We start from the raw sequence: 14620 nt of genomic DNA on the forward strand, positions 1-14620 counted from the left end.
GTCGTAACCTTCGCTTCTTGCCCAGATTATTGAACTCTGCAAGTTCAAAACAAGGAAAAGGTACCTCTACTCTAGGGTCAACACACGTATATAATAGTGATGTCCCAGATGCGAACGATGGTGCAAACACAACGTCACTGTTCTCACCAATTTGTCAGGTAACTTGATAAACTCAAGCTCTTTTATACTTTTAATTGAACGAACAGCTACCTTGTGTTAACGTTGGTGAATGAGTACGTTCTTGTTTTATACAAGTGTGCGAGGACAGATTATACTCAAATTTTGCGAGCAATTTGAAAGATGCATACTCTACCTTTAAAAAATGTTTTATAAATACAGAGCACTATCAGAATTTATGGTAGTCCAAAAATATATCTACATATACAACAGATATTTGAACACATTGCGAGTACGTACTGCACAATTGTAGAATTAATTTACGTGTATAGGATTTGCTTTGCAACTTATCAGGCTTATTATACCTCTAGAGTAAGTTCATTCTTGTCTTTTTCCCCAAATGGATAAGGTTGGCTGACCACGTCTTTAAGGTATTCATCAACAAACTCCATGGTGGGTGCAAACTTCCTCTTCATCTCCTCTCTCGAGGTATCTGCCGACTCGTATTCAAACCTGCGGAGATACACAACAATAATAGGCGGGTTATGCTTCGCAACGTATGCTCACGCCATGATGTCATCACACGTCTGATGCTCACTCATGAATGGTGATCTTGGATGGGATCTCAGTCCAGAGACGTGCATAGCGCACGGGAACCACAGCTTCTTGTGGGTCACGGTCCACATGCATATGTAGCATGAGGCGGCAGAAGGATGCTCGCAGGTTGTAGGGCAGGCAGTCATCAAACATGCAGCGCAAGATGAGATCCACAGGAAGTTGAGAGGAGATCTGATTGATGGCAAGGTACTGACGGTCCAGGCACATTTTAGCAAACAGGTTCAGCTGATACCTGACAACAGGAAATAAATGAGTGATTAGAAAAAGGCTGGTATTCTGCAGTAAAAAAAACTCTCTAGTCCTTTTTTTTTTATCATTTCTCCACAGGGCAAAAAAAAAAAACCTTTAGCAGATCAGGGAAGTAACAGCCACCTGTAGTAAGTGACGATATCTACATCCATCTTATGGTTGCCTTTGGCATCCTGAGCCAGATGGCGGATAGATTTGCCGTGAGGCTCCTTGTGGCTGTCGATCCAGTAGAGCCAAACCTCCTCCTCTTCTCCATCCTCCTGCATCAAAGAGGACTCCAGGGGGGTCTCGGTATTTTGGATTAGTCTGGATGTGACAAAGACTAGTTGTTACAAAACATCCTGACATTAAGATGCTTTATTTGTGGGAAATGCTGGTTGAAAAAGGAGACAACGGTGGCTACATTTCCTTTTGTAAATAAACATACAGTGCAAAATGAGAAAAATACTACATTCGCAGGTAAGACTTAAGTAATATAAATCCCACATGGTGTAACTCACCTTGTCTGGATAAGGATATCTGCATTGGCGGGGTTAAGCACAAATTTGCAAATCAGCTCCTGTGTGACAGGAATGGCCGTCTTATTGGACACACACAGATCGGAGAGATAATCCAGGAATCTGAAAGAACAATTTACTTGTTAAGTTCAATAAAATAAAATAAAATATCTTTAAGGTCATACAATTCTACAAGTATACAGCAAAGTGTTCAATTCTTTTTTTACTTCCTTAGCTGTTGAGGTGTGAGAGATAACCATGTCATACCTGGGTTCTCTATTCCGTCTTAGAAGGCTGACAAATGTTTCAATCTCTTTGGCTGTGATGTGTTTTTCCAAGAGCTTGCGGTTGTTGTGCAGCAGAGCAGTGATGGTATCTTCAGCCAGAATCTCATATCCAATTTGAGACTGCATGATTGAGAACTTTTTTGCTATATACTCCTACATGAATAGAATCAAAAATAGCATACATATTATTGAATTAATAATATGTAATGGGACAAAAAGCACAGTGATATTTATGAAATTATTTGGTTTGGTAATTAAAAAACTAATTTTCCATCCGCCTCGTTAATTGATTAATTTCACTTTTCAAAGTGCAGTCAATTAAGACTGATGTGAGGTATCAGGTTTCTAATTGATGTCATATGTCCAGCAGCCCAATATCCCAGCAACCCTTTTTTTTTTTTTTTCCTCTTACTGTAGACATTCTGGTAGAAGTTTTACAAACTCTCCAAGTATCCTTAGACAACCTTGAATACCTGTGTGTCTGAACTCAACACATTAAGACGTGCCTGGTTTTTGCGATAGTCCTGCTGAGAGTGTCGCAGCACTCTGTAGCAGAGTCTCAGCATATACTTAAAGTGGCAATAGCGCTGGTCTCCCAAATCCTCTAATTTCAACATGGGGCCATCACCCTGGTCTGTGAATGGAGCCTTGAGGATACCAAAGATCTGAGAAACAAACAGCTGGATGAATCAATGCACCTTTCACATCCTTTTATGACTTAGATATAGTACATGCTCTAGTAATAATGTCACAAATCATTTCTTTTATTATTATTTGCACTGCACATCCTTTTTCATGAACAGATCAACCTGCATTGCCTGAACTGTTAAAAAGGCATGAACAATCTTAAATAATGCTGAAATGGCTCACTTATTTGTTGTTCAGAAGAAAAAAAAAATACTGTAAGAATCACGGATATCATATTCCTCTATTTGTTGTTTATTTCCTAAACGCCAAACTGCCCTTTGGAGAAATTTGAATTAAGTCACTTTATCCATGTAAATCAGCCTTAGAAAATACACGTGCAAGCGTGTGAAGGAAACTGTTGAGATGTACTGTATGTGCTGACCTGAGCGAGGATGTTCTGTTCTCTCATCAATTTCTGTCTCTCTCGGTTAGGTGTGGAAGTGACCACGGACAGAACCTCCTGGCCATTGTTTGGAACCACACATACGAAGAAAACCAGGTCTTCCAGCAGCTTTGTCAAAAACCTGCAAAGAACATTCAGGGACAAAAACATGAAATTTCGAACTCACAAAACACAAGTTTGTGACCCTACTGGACTTTACCTTCTCTCATTCTGAGCAATGTTTCCATATTGAAGCTTCCTCACAGTGGCCTCGAGTACTTTGCTGGCATCATTGGCATAATCCAAGTCTCGGACTTCCGAAAAGGGAACGGATACAATAGCAAAAGCTTCCTTATCCTCTTTAGTGAAAGAGGTGCCAATCTATTGCGAGAACCGCAAGAAATGCTGACATTTATCTGAGGTCACTTCACAGTAATTGGCTGTGAGCATAGATAGGCAAACCTTGAGCATGACTGGACGCTCCTCTTCTGCATCAATGGGCACGTTGGTGCTGGTCACCCATGTGTTAGTGCACAGGTGCCTCAATCTCACGTAAGAGTTTCTATGAAACAGTTGATAAGGTGAAGTCTCACATCGAGAAAGGCTTTTATAAATTCCATATTACTGTTGCTAAACTATTCTAATTTGAACAAACACACTCAGGCAACCACAGTTTATATATCTATCCGTCCATCCATGTCTGACCGTCACTGTCTCTCCACCAGTGTCCATGCCAGTCTGTCCGTGTCTTTCTGCTTTTATGACAAAAGCGGAAGTCACTTGTAAGATACTGACCTGGGTACCAGGCAGTCTGCCCGCTGCAGCGTGGTGGCATCCAGCTCAAAGATGGACGCGATGTCATTGCCATGTTTGACAGAAACCAGTGTAAAGGCAATTCTGTCTGCAGCTTGATGCTTTCTCTTGGAATACACAGAATCTGTCTCATTCTGCAACAACAAACACCCAGAGGTCAGTAACATTGGCGTGTAGGTATTGTGAATGGAAATTTTAATTTAACTCAGGGATTGTCAACCAGTGGTCCGCGGCTCTCTACTGGTCCATAGCTGTATTGCAGATGGCACGCGAAATTGGAAATGGAAAATAATTGTAATATTTTGATTTAATAATTGATACATTACATGTTAATTGTAATCACGTGCAACAGATGCACAAGCAAATTCAGATGTTTTTTTTTTCAGTTTTAGAAAATACACAAGAAATCTCGAGAACTCAAGGTGAGATTATACGTATTTAGCTGTGTCTCACCGTCTGTCCACTCAGAGAACACAGTTACTGATAAGCCAACTCTAAATCTGCTCTTGAACATTAGACAGATGCTGTCAGAATCCAAGCGAAGGCTAAGAGATTTGCATGTTGTCATATTTGCAAAAAAAAATATTTTCTTTGTCTTAAACATCTCAGGATGCCAGACTCCCCTTTTAAAATCGGGTACATCATTCGTTATATACAATTAGTTATATACATACACATTCCTATAATTTCATCAGTATTTGATGGTCAAGAAATGACTTGCGCTATTATTTTAAGAAGACAGTGATATGGAAAGTTGCTCATACTGAAGAAGTATTAGCATGCAGACGTTAATGAGTTAACTCCACCTTACTGCTGTTTGCATGTTAATAGGAAGGGAGGTGCCTTTACACAGCTTCGATACACCGACACCCCCAAACCCCCACCAAGTCCACTGGTGACTCACCCCCTCAGCTTATCACAGACGAGCAGAGCGGAGCAGACAGCACGTCTTCTACCCTTCCCACCCATTTCACAGAGTACCCCCGCTGCCACCACACACACACACACAGACGTTATGTAAGGAGCCCCCTGTGTGTCTGAAATTCAGCGTGGGCATAAAAAAAGTGTGTGAGGGTGAGACAGTTTGTGTGTGCGCTCACTGCCTGAATACAAATGGGCAAGGTAGCTAGGGGCTTAAGAATCTAGCTATAGAATAGGAGTAGTGTGCGTGCGCGTGCGTGTTGTGAGAGCGTGCAAAATTGCATAACGAGACAGAGGGGGGACCTGGAGTTGAGAGAAACAACTTCTTCTCATGACTCATTCTCTTGCGGTCCGACGTTATCTATAAAGTGTCCAAACTCCTTTTCCATAAATTACCAACATGGTGCAAGGGTGAGATTACTCGTATGCTATTTTGAAGCTCAATGTCATCATGGGACAAACCTACCTCTCCTATAGGCTCCAATGATTTGACTTTGAATTCAGGGTTTTCCTGCAGAGAAAGAAAAATGAAAAGTGACTTCAAGGAAAGACTTTTCTCATCTTAATTTGGTTAGGACTAAACATTAACCAAAACTGCAGTAAAGACTGGACGCTGCCTGTACCAAAGGAAACACTGCCACCTACAGCACAGTATCATCCTACTTAAGATTGCTTACACAAGGTTAACAAAAGTTAATAACATAATGAAAAAAAAAATACAATAAAAACAAAAGATGTATAGTTGGATTTAATTATCCAGTATGATGCTTTGCAGTAAGTAATAAAAAACAATACAATACCACTTTATTGGTCATTCCTTTGCTATGTCCTAAAACAAAAAAACAAAAGTATGTTCGCCTCACCTCCGCTGCGAGGTAATTGCCAGTAGCGAGGTGCTTGAAACGAAACAAACTGTTCCACTGACCAGCCCCACCTCTGCAGGGGTCATAGTGAACAACCTGGAAAGAGGGGGTGGGTATGAAAACAAGAAAGAAAAACAGAGAAGCATGAGAAAATCATCAAGTTTTGTTTCCATTGTAAATTACATTTGTTGTGGCAGGATGCCAGACTTTCATCCTGGTCAAAATAGAGTCCATGCTAAATTTTAGTGCTGTTTTTAAAATCCATCTCACAGTGAATGCCAATGCTAAAATCAAGACATATAGTCTATAAGTAGTAGTAGTAACTGTGGCCTCAGAGCATTAAAAAAACCCAAAAAGAAATCAACACTGAACTAGCGGACCATGAGAGTACGACCATATTAGATCCTGATGTTGGCAACCTATAATCTACATGCTATTGTAAATTCAAGGCTTTGCTGGATGTGGATATTTAGAATGGCACCGTGATTGACAGTCATTTGGCGTTTGTGGCTGAATTTGTAAATCAAGTAAATTGTGGCAAATGACTTTATCCTGAAACTGAGGAAATTTCACTACAAGTAAAGATAGAATTAAAATGTGGGGTGATAAACAACAAACTCTTTATAAAGCTACAAAAAGCATTAAAACTAAAAGTACTAGCTGGCCACACAAGTTAAAATACTAAATCATGATTTTTTTTTTTTTTTTTAAAAACTTGATCTATTTATGTCTTACCTCCACTTCCCAGAGAGCCTTGGAGCTGGTGGCAGAGGTGGCAGACTGTCGCAATGTGGTACGCAGGAAGACATGCTGTTTTTTCTTGTAGTCGTCACAGGTCAGAAACTTCTCCTGCTCCGCGTGGAAGAGCCTAACCACATCTCCCTGGGAGAAGGCACACGCATACATGACACAGCACACTATTCTTAAGCACATACATTCAAACAGTTTCATTAAAATCCACACACACACACAAATGGCAGTAATAGAACAAACCCCTTTCAGGATGTCTTCCTTGTAGTCACTAAACTTCATGAATAATGTGACCTTCCAGCTCGTGCTGCAGCTGACCGCATTCACCTGCAACGCCAAGCAGAGGTGAGCAGGTGACCCCCAGCCAAACTTGCAAAGTTCATAGAATCCTGGTCCCACCTCTTTGCAGCCAGGGTTGTCTAGCAGTTCGATATTACTGGCATGAAGAGGCTGCCCCGCATTTACTGGCATCAGCACCACCTTGTCTCCAAGCACCACCTTCATAATCAAATTGGAGACATTCGTTTTTCAACAGAAATTTAGTTCGAAACATCCCAATGTAAACGACGGCCAATGTTTCTCCATGCAAAGGCCTGAAAACATCCCACCCTCTCCCCTTTTTGAGGTGTTGTGTGCAAGAGGGTAAAGTAAAGACATGCACACTGCAAACACTATGTCAGTATGTTTGTACGAGTATGTCCAACCCAGCGACGTGGACATGAGTGCAGCATATGGGGTGTCACAGCTCATGCTCTCCAGCGCTATGTCATAAATAAATACAATATAAGAGTAAAGGAACAGCAGGGATAATAATAAATATCAGAATCATTTGACAATATTATAGATTGTGGCGCAGCAGAATATCAAATGTTCTTGGCAAACTGTAACTAACATTATTTTCAACCTTATCCCATTTTATCAAGTTCTCCATTAGTGTCCTTTGCATAAGAATTTGTTGCCTTTTTTTTTTTTCTTTTTAAGTATCCTCACCATTGCATTATCTATTCTGCAGGGTCACGGGAAGCTCTTGTATCTAAAAAATAGCTTTACATATCAGTAAAACCTAACTAATGGAGGAGTGGACAAGAATTTGCAAATCATTGCATTTGGTGTTTTTCTTTAATTGGAGAACTTAAAAAAAACAAAATCATGCTATCAACTCTCAAGCACACTGTGGTTTTGTGTTTATATTTCTGCGCTGGTGTATTTACAACAAAGTGAAGCATAACTAGTGACAAATGGATTAGAGTGGCAAGAAAACCTGTCTAACCATGCGTCTTCCGATCTCAGCCACTAAAGATCAATGGTCATGCACAAACAAGAGCAATACCTTTAACCACAGGATGCTAAAGCCAGAGAAGAGGGACAAAATAAGAAAAGTCAATGGAACGGGACAGTCTAGAAGACAGCGAGAGTTTCCATTTGGGCGTATTGTTAGTGTCTGTAGAAATGACAAGCGCGAGCAGATGGGCACCTACATTGTCTCCTTCGCTGCGCAGCTTCCAGAAAGGCTGAATGTAGAACCAGGAGCCCTCGTTCCCAGCCGGGTCCAGAGAAACTCGCATGGCATTTTTTTCCAGCAAGGCAGGGAGACGCTTGTTTACTGTCAAGTACTTGTTACTCTTGATGTGCAGGAGCTGAGAAGCAGGAATTAGGCACGTTCACAGGCTGACAGTATAATGTCAAATCTCAATTCCATGGAAAACCAGTTAAAGCACAACCTGCCCTTATTAAATTAAAGCAATTTAATTACATACATGAGGAATGATTACTGGAGCCGATTGCAACTATAGTGACAAGCCACGATTAACACGATAAAGAAAAGCAGGTTGTGGAGTGAAGGACAACTTGAATTGCAGACTGACTGTACCTGGACAACATTACTGTACTTGACAACTTCTCCAAGGAGCTTCTTGTTTTCAGATTCATTCTGCTTCTGCTCAAGCTCTGCTGCATGCTGGGAAGCAACAACAGTTGAGGATTCGTTATAAGGCATGCATATAAGATATTTAACGGATGATGTGGGCTGCCTGAAGTTTAACCTGTAATTTCTTGAATAAGTCTGCTTGTGTGTTGCTCCCTTGTTTCCCTTGTTTTGCCTTCCAAAATTGCTTCTGGGCAGAGTACCTGTTCATGGGACACACCTTGAAGAGGCAATCTGTAAAGTAAACGAACAAAGCAGTCAGGCATGCTGGTGTTACTTGCCTTTGATTATGGCAAAAGTGCACTTTAGTTGGAGGTCATGTTTGTTTACCCAGCAGAGGCCAGAAGAGTCAGCTAAATGCAACAAAACATCACTGGAGTAACAATGACACATAAAAAGCACTCACAGAAGCACATAGTGCATCCCGAGTGATTTTTATGAGTGAGCTCAATTCCACATACCTCTGAATTTTTTGGGAGGGTTTGCCAAGTCTCCTGCATCAGGCTGGACTACACATCTGTCATCGACAAGACTGCAAAAAAAAGAGCAAAAGAAGTGCACTCAACATCGTTACTGGTGTCCTTGCGGCTATTATTATTGTACACTAGCCATGAAAGTGCGTGCCTGGCGTTAACATATTTTTGCTTTCCGTTATCAAGCGGGTGCATAGTTCTTGTTCGTCCATTGAAGGCTACTAAAGCGAGCAACAGTGGGATGTTGCCACGAGAGGAAACTGTTCAGTGTTGATTAGAAAGTCAACATTGCTAATGACTGGGCTACAATTCGAGACACTCCTGCACTAATGAGCTGTGTCAAGGGTCATCCATTTAAAAATGTGTAAAGTGGTATTCATTTAGAAATGTTGCATTAAATATTGTGTTTGTAGTTTGGTCAGATAAATTACAATTGTTGGCAGCAGCATCATTTTGATTTGATTTTATAGAACAAAAAGTATAACATTAATGCCCTGGCAATGGCGATAAGCTTTAGTTTGCTTTGATGACTGTACATGCTGTAAATTGAGATTTATAGTGAGTATTTTATTTAACTGCTGGTGTATGACTTATGACAGTTTGATGAACTGCAGTTCTAAACCTGCACAAAATTCATTGAACAAAACAAACATTTAGCTCATACAGCTCATGTAGCGAGTAGACGTTTGACAGTTTTTTAGCAGGAGTGCATGACATTTACCACACAATGGCGGCAGGGACAGCCAAGTATGCAGACACAAAAAAGAAACTCACGGACTATTTTTCATCCAAAAAGAATGTGCAATACGAAGTATACATGCTCAAAATGATTAGCCCATGATAGCCCACTAATAAACAATTACATAATTGCACACAACTAACTGAATTCTTAATCGCTTAGCAGCTTATTATGCCATTCTCTACATCACAGGTGTCAAACTCAAGGCCCGGGGGCCAGATACGGCCCGCCACATCATTTTATGTGGCCCGCGAAGACAAATTGTGCATAAATTCGTGTGTCATTAGTACAATTGCAAATTGTCTTCACTTTTAATATCTTTTTGTTTAATATTTGACCAGCTTTTACTCATCTGATTTGAAAACGAGTTATTTGTCAATTTGTTTTGTAGCTTTTACTGTATATAATATGAGGTGCTCATACATTTATTTGGGTTGACAGTCATAATGGCCCTCCGAAAGAAGCTATGACAACAATGCGGCCCGTGAAAAAAATGAGTTTGACACCCCTGCTCTACATGGATGGAGGTCGTTACATTGTTAAGGTGTGGTCAGTGAATATTGACAGTTTTATTGGTGCATTATCTTTGCGACACTGCCACTGGCTGTATTTCTCATCAAAAAGTATGTAATTCAATCCCAATATACAAAGGCTGAAAAGAACAAGCAAAACCACTCATTCTGCTGTAATGCAAAGCACAATTCACCCAATTCATGCAATGCTGCAAACTGCTTCAATAAGCACGGCTCTCTCTTATTCATTCCATGACTTCCATAAGGGAACAGTAAAGTGCCAAAAGCTCACAAAGAAATAACGCATATCCACAGAGAAAGGAGTACAGAGGAGGAGCTTTGACGATCGCAATCAGTGTGTCCGGTTTGCTCTGTAACTGGGTTAACCATGAACCACAGATAAAGAAACCAGGCTGGACACACAGGAGCTAATTATAGCCCAGAAGACGGCGTTAAATGCAGTGAAACAAGATAGAAAAGGGAGAACTGAAAAATATTCAGAGTTGTGGCGAGGAAAAGGAAGGGGGAAAGAAGAAACACATTGCACGTGGAGAATATTTTACACCACACAGGCCTGCTGTTGCATGCTTCAACCTGTTGACTAAGTAGAGCACCGATGACAAACTTAGAAGACTTACAGCATGCAGCAAAGAAAAAAAATAAAAGAAAGTCTGGCACCAGTAAAGCAAAATTCTATTCAGATCCAAACATTCCAGAAAAGTTAAATTGGGATCAATCATCATCACACTACCATGGATGAATTACTTCTGAGCATATTTATGATTGTAAAAAGAGGAAACCCCAACAAAGTGCGTTCTTTAAAGAAGACCAAAAGAGAGCAACTTTCATATTTTAACAAGGCTTAGCTTTACACTTGTGGCAGCTTAGAATGGTTTTTTTTTTTTTTTTAAATGATGATTTAGGAGCTGCTGTCAATTGCTACCACCTTTGTCATTCTGTCTGTTTCTGTCAGGTTCAGACTGTGGCACAAAGGCAGTTATCACAAGAGTGAAGGATGACAGCATCAAATTAGAGAACAAAATCCAAGTTGGAAAAGGCTCAGATGAATCAGGCCAGATGGCTCCGGGTCAACTTCTAATGACCTTCTGGCTGTTTGGACTGTAAAGGTGTGTAAGGGGTGAAGAGATTTCATGTTAATCAATGCAAACAAAGGCACTACGCCCAGCTCACCTTAAAGTGTGCTCACAGGGGTTGGGCTCTTTGCCTCAATGGGTTAAGAGCTCTTGTTTGGGAAATGTATTTTACTGCTTAGCCATACAATCAAATCATGGACACTTTTATATTTACTGTTCCTGTTTGTCTGTTTGCATTAACATCGGTGTTATTCAATATTAGGAGCCTTCTCTGTGAAATTCCATATTGAAGACCTAAATAGTGTAGACCATTTTTATTTTATTTATTTTAAATTTACATTTTTTAATAAGTTTTTTTTAAAAGAGCTAAATTAGAAATGTGGTTCCCTCTCAGGACCCAAATGATAAAGAACACAACAAAAGCAAATGCAAAATACAAACATCAAATTTAAAATTAAAAGAACAAATGGCTAAAAAATCTGGTTTTAAAAACTGTTTTGAGGAACAAAGAAGGCACGATTGAGAAAGAGAGGGTGGGGCAAAGTCATTCTTCAACTTATTTTGAAGGATTCAGATCCCACCCTGAAATGCTTACACTATGTGTCCATTGAACCACTACACCTTGAATATGATGTCACGAGCAGACTGAAAAATGACACAATTGATTGAGATAATGCATTGTAGGAGTGAAAAATGATTAAACAAAAATTGTGGTGTGCAATCAGATTACTGGAATTAAATTGCTAAACCGACTTTTTTTTTCTCTGGTGCTCATAGCAGCTGGAAATTTGGAGCTAATGGTCCATGGCAGCACGACTTGGTTAAAGAACAATGTTGAAAAACAAACCACCACTCAATCTCTTAAAACATTCAATATTATGTATGTTATAGTTGTCGATTGATTGATTAATCGTTTCACTTCCATTCATAGTCAATCACGACTGAGTTGAAATAAGTAGACAGGAACAACTGAGAACTGGGCAACAGACTTAAGATGGGTGTTTCCTAAGTTTGCTGTATTTTTCATATTATCTCAAAGACAAACGACCAATACTCACTTTTTGTAGCCAGCTCGATATTAGAAAGAATGAAGAAGAAGAAAAAAAAAAGACATGCAATATGTGATTATGTAAAATAAGCAAGCTCAATGCATTTTATCCAAAATAATATTCAACTATTGGATGGCGATGCACATTTAAGTTTGCGTCTGACTGGTTAAATTCAGCTAGATGCGTACAATTCCAAAATAAACTTATTGTGATATGCATATTGCTTGAGCAGATATCGAGATCGATATTTCTTCAATTTATTCCACAGCCCTATTCATGGTATTCACATACTGTGATGTAAATATATTTTTTGTTGGTTTAGGCCTAGCATGAATATTTTTCCAAGATAGCAGTGACCTGCACAGTGTTGTTTTCACACCGATACGGGAGAGCAGGAAAAAAGGCTTGTCACGTGGTATGTGGTCCAAAGTGGTCAGAACATTTTTCGATTATATTTGTTTGTTCATCTATCTCTGCCAGCAACGTGACATGCTATGCAAATTAAATCTTCTTCCACTAGATGGCATAGAATCAGTAAACTTGTGAGTAAATTGATGTGAGATTATTTTATTTTAGTATATGACCAGAATATTTTTTCCTTTCGATAAACATGGCACTTGGCTCAAAAAGTGTTGGAAAACACTATTTTAAATTGCTAAACAAAGATGATGAAACGTTCTATGTAAAAATTGCATTTTGTGGTAACATGTAGGTTACCACAAAACCACTTTTTTTTTCTGCAGACCAATCCGAGTATGTTGACCATTACCAATGCCAAGTATTAATACTTCTGTTATTTATGATGCATAAAATGTCCAAAATTGACAGATAATTGTGTCTTTCTGACACACATGGTGATACATATCAATGCGTCAAACAGGTAAAATAGAGTAGCAACCACAGGTAAGGAAGACTTTTTTTTTTTTTTGCCTCATCAGTGGCTGGTATCAGAGTACTTCACAAACTTCCGATACCTTGAAATAAGTCCCATATCAACCCAGACTGACACCTGATATGCACTTGTCCATTCCTAGTGTTATTTTTTCAAGCTTTGTATTGGATGTAGTTCTCTTGTTAAGTGGTTGCTAACCCAGTATTCTTTCCATATAAAAAGAGCATTGTGATGTACTAGCAAAAAATAACTAATATTGAAAACGTCACGAGTAAAGTGTCATGAGTCTTCAGTCTCCACCCTGTATTGTTTTAGAGTTGACTGCTGATGATCATGTCAGTCAAGTTGGGAGTTTTGAAGCATGCAAGAAGCATGGCACTGGTAAGCGCCAGCCACTTCCTCCTCAATGGGACTGAGCCAAAAAGGAAAAGAAAGTTGATCGTAATCGTTTGCACTTGACTTCCTGCTTTGCATACCTGTTACATTTGCGTCAAGCGACTGTGGTTTCACATTTACATATTTGTGTGATTTTGCGAGAAAGAGCGGGGTGGGAGTGCAAAAGAGAGCGAGACATACAAACACACGTGGAAGAAGAACTGGAGTTAAATCCAGATTGCGGAGTTTGAAAGAGACAGGGAACGACGAGGAGCGACGTACCCCAAAGTGCTTATGAAGCCGTTGACCGAGCCTTCCGCGTAGAGAGACACGATGTCTCCAATGTTAAGGAAACTGGATCTGTGGTCTGACATTTTGGAGACGTGATGATCTGCTTCAAACTTCCCCCATTGCCCCCCACACGTCTTTGCTTGAAGTAATCCACGCGTTACACAGCGCTCGTCCAGATCATCAACCTTCCCTCTTCATGTTCGACTTGATCAGCTGGCCCATTCAAGTAGAGCAAAGGACGTGCCAATGTATTGCAAACGAAGTGGCGTCTTCTGTCAGCCTTATTGAACTTCTTCCTGTATGTCAGAGTGGCAGAGATCTGCTTTTCACATCCACTTCAAGGGGGCGGAGACTGCTGCTGTCAGGCCTCTGAGCAAATTCCGCTCAGTTCTCCTTAACACCAAGCCCTCTCACTACAACACGCGTCGTTTCTTTTCAATGGATCATAGACAGACATTTTAAATCAGAGCTGGTATAGTTACTCACACAAGAGTATTCAAAAAGAAAAGAAAAGAACACTGCTTTGGTGATACCGAAGGAGGATAGACCTATGCAGGCTATGTATTTGCATCTGTATGTCTATTTTGGGAATGTCAGCTACATTTGCCATGATTTGGATGGGTAAATGATTCACAAAATTAGCTGGAAAATAAATCAAGTCTAAATAATGAATCCATTTTATTTTTAAAAATGTCACAATTATTTTCCATTTCCAATTTCGCAGACCACCTGCAATACCTCTACGGACCACTAGAGAGCCGCGGACCACAGGTTGACAATCCCTGACCTATGAAACAATAACAATTGTTGCTATCAATTATATTAGATAGCTATTAATTTGGATAACTTGACAAAATAATGAAATACTTCCCTGCTTACAAAATAATTTAACTATTTAATTAACTTGCATTGTACTGAGATGAATAAAAACACTAGACATGCCATTAAACAGTGTTTTCCTTTGCTTATGTTGTAAACTGGCTAACACAAAAGGCTAAATAATTTAATGACAATAACTAAAACAAATGAACTGCACTTGTAAGTTTGTTTGTCAATCATAGGTTGGCCCCCATTTTCGGAATTGCTC

The 14620-nt window shown here is 39.8% G+C and overlaps 1 protein-coding gene across 2 annotated transcripts in view; it reads right to left on the reverse strand.

The window, feature by feature from the left end:
• Window positions 1-13872, reverse strand: part of itpr2 (inositol 1,4,5-trisphosphate receptor, type 2) — a 44272-nt gene extending 30400 nt beyond the window's left edge. For both annotated transcript variants that reach the window (XM_088378466.1, XM_088378465.1), the window contains exons 1-20: window positions 13525-13872; window positions 8570-8640; window positions 8227-8342; window positions 8055-8141; window positions 7663-7821; window positions 6584-6682; window positions 6428-6511; window positions 6170-6316; window positions 5435-5530; window positions 5038-5082; window positions 3633-3784; window positions 3300-3399; window positions 3058-3218; window positions 2838-2979; window positions 2275-2433; window positions 1749-1921; window positions 1485-1604; window positions 1108-1290; window positions 716-967; window positions 483-630 (exon numbers count right to left, since the gene is read on the reverse strand). In XM_088378466.1, the coding sequence (XP_088234592.1) occupies window positions 483-630; window positions 716-967; window positions 1108-1290; window positions 1485-1604; window positions 1749-1921; window positions 2275-2433; window positions 2838-2979; window positions 3058-3218; window positions 3300-3399; window positions 3633-3784; window positions 5038-5082; window positions 5435-5530; window positions 6170-6316; window positions 6428-6511; window positions 6584-6682; window positions 7663-7821; window positions 8055-8141; window positions 8227-8342; window positions 8570-8640; window positions 13525-13616 (2586 nt within the window). In that variant the 5' untranslated portion in view covers window positions 13617-13872. The remainder of the gene's footprint in view (window positions 1-482; window positions 631-715; window positions 968-1107; window positions 1291-1484; window positions 1605-1748; window positions 1922-2274; window positions 2434-2837; window positions 2980-3057; window positions 3219-3299; window positions 3400-3632; window positions 3785-5037; window positions 5083-5434; window positions 5531-6169; window positions 6317-6427; window positions 6512-6583; window positions 6683-7662; window positions 7822-8054; window positions 8142-8226; window positions 8343-8569; window positions 8641-13524) is intronic.
• Window positions 13873-14620: the final 748 nt, after the last annotated feature.

This window comes from Syngnathus floridae, chromosome 6, assembly GCF_059516105.1.
Source record: "Syngnathus floridae isolate MCC-2025c chromosome 6, RoL_Sflo_1.0, whole genome shotgun sequence".
In the NCBI taxonomy this organism is placed as follows: domain Eukaryota; kingdom Metazoa; phylum Chordata; class Actinopteri; order Syngnathiformes; family Syngnathidae; genus Syngnathus; species Syngnathus floridae.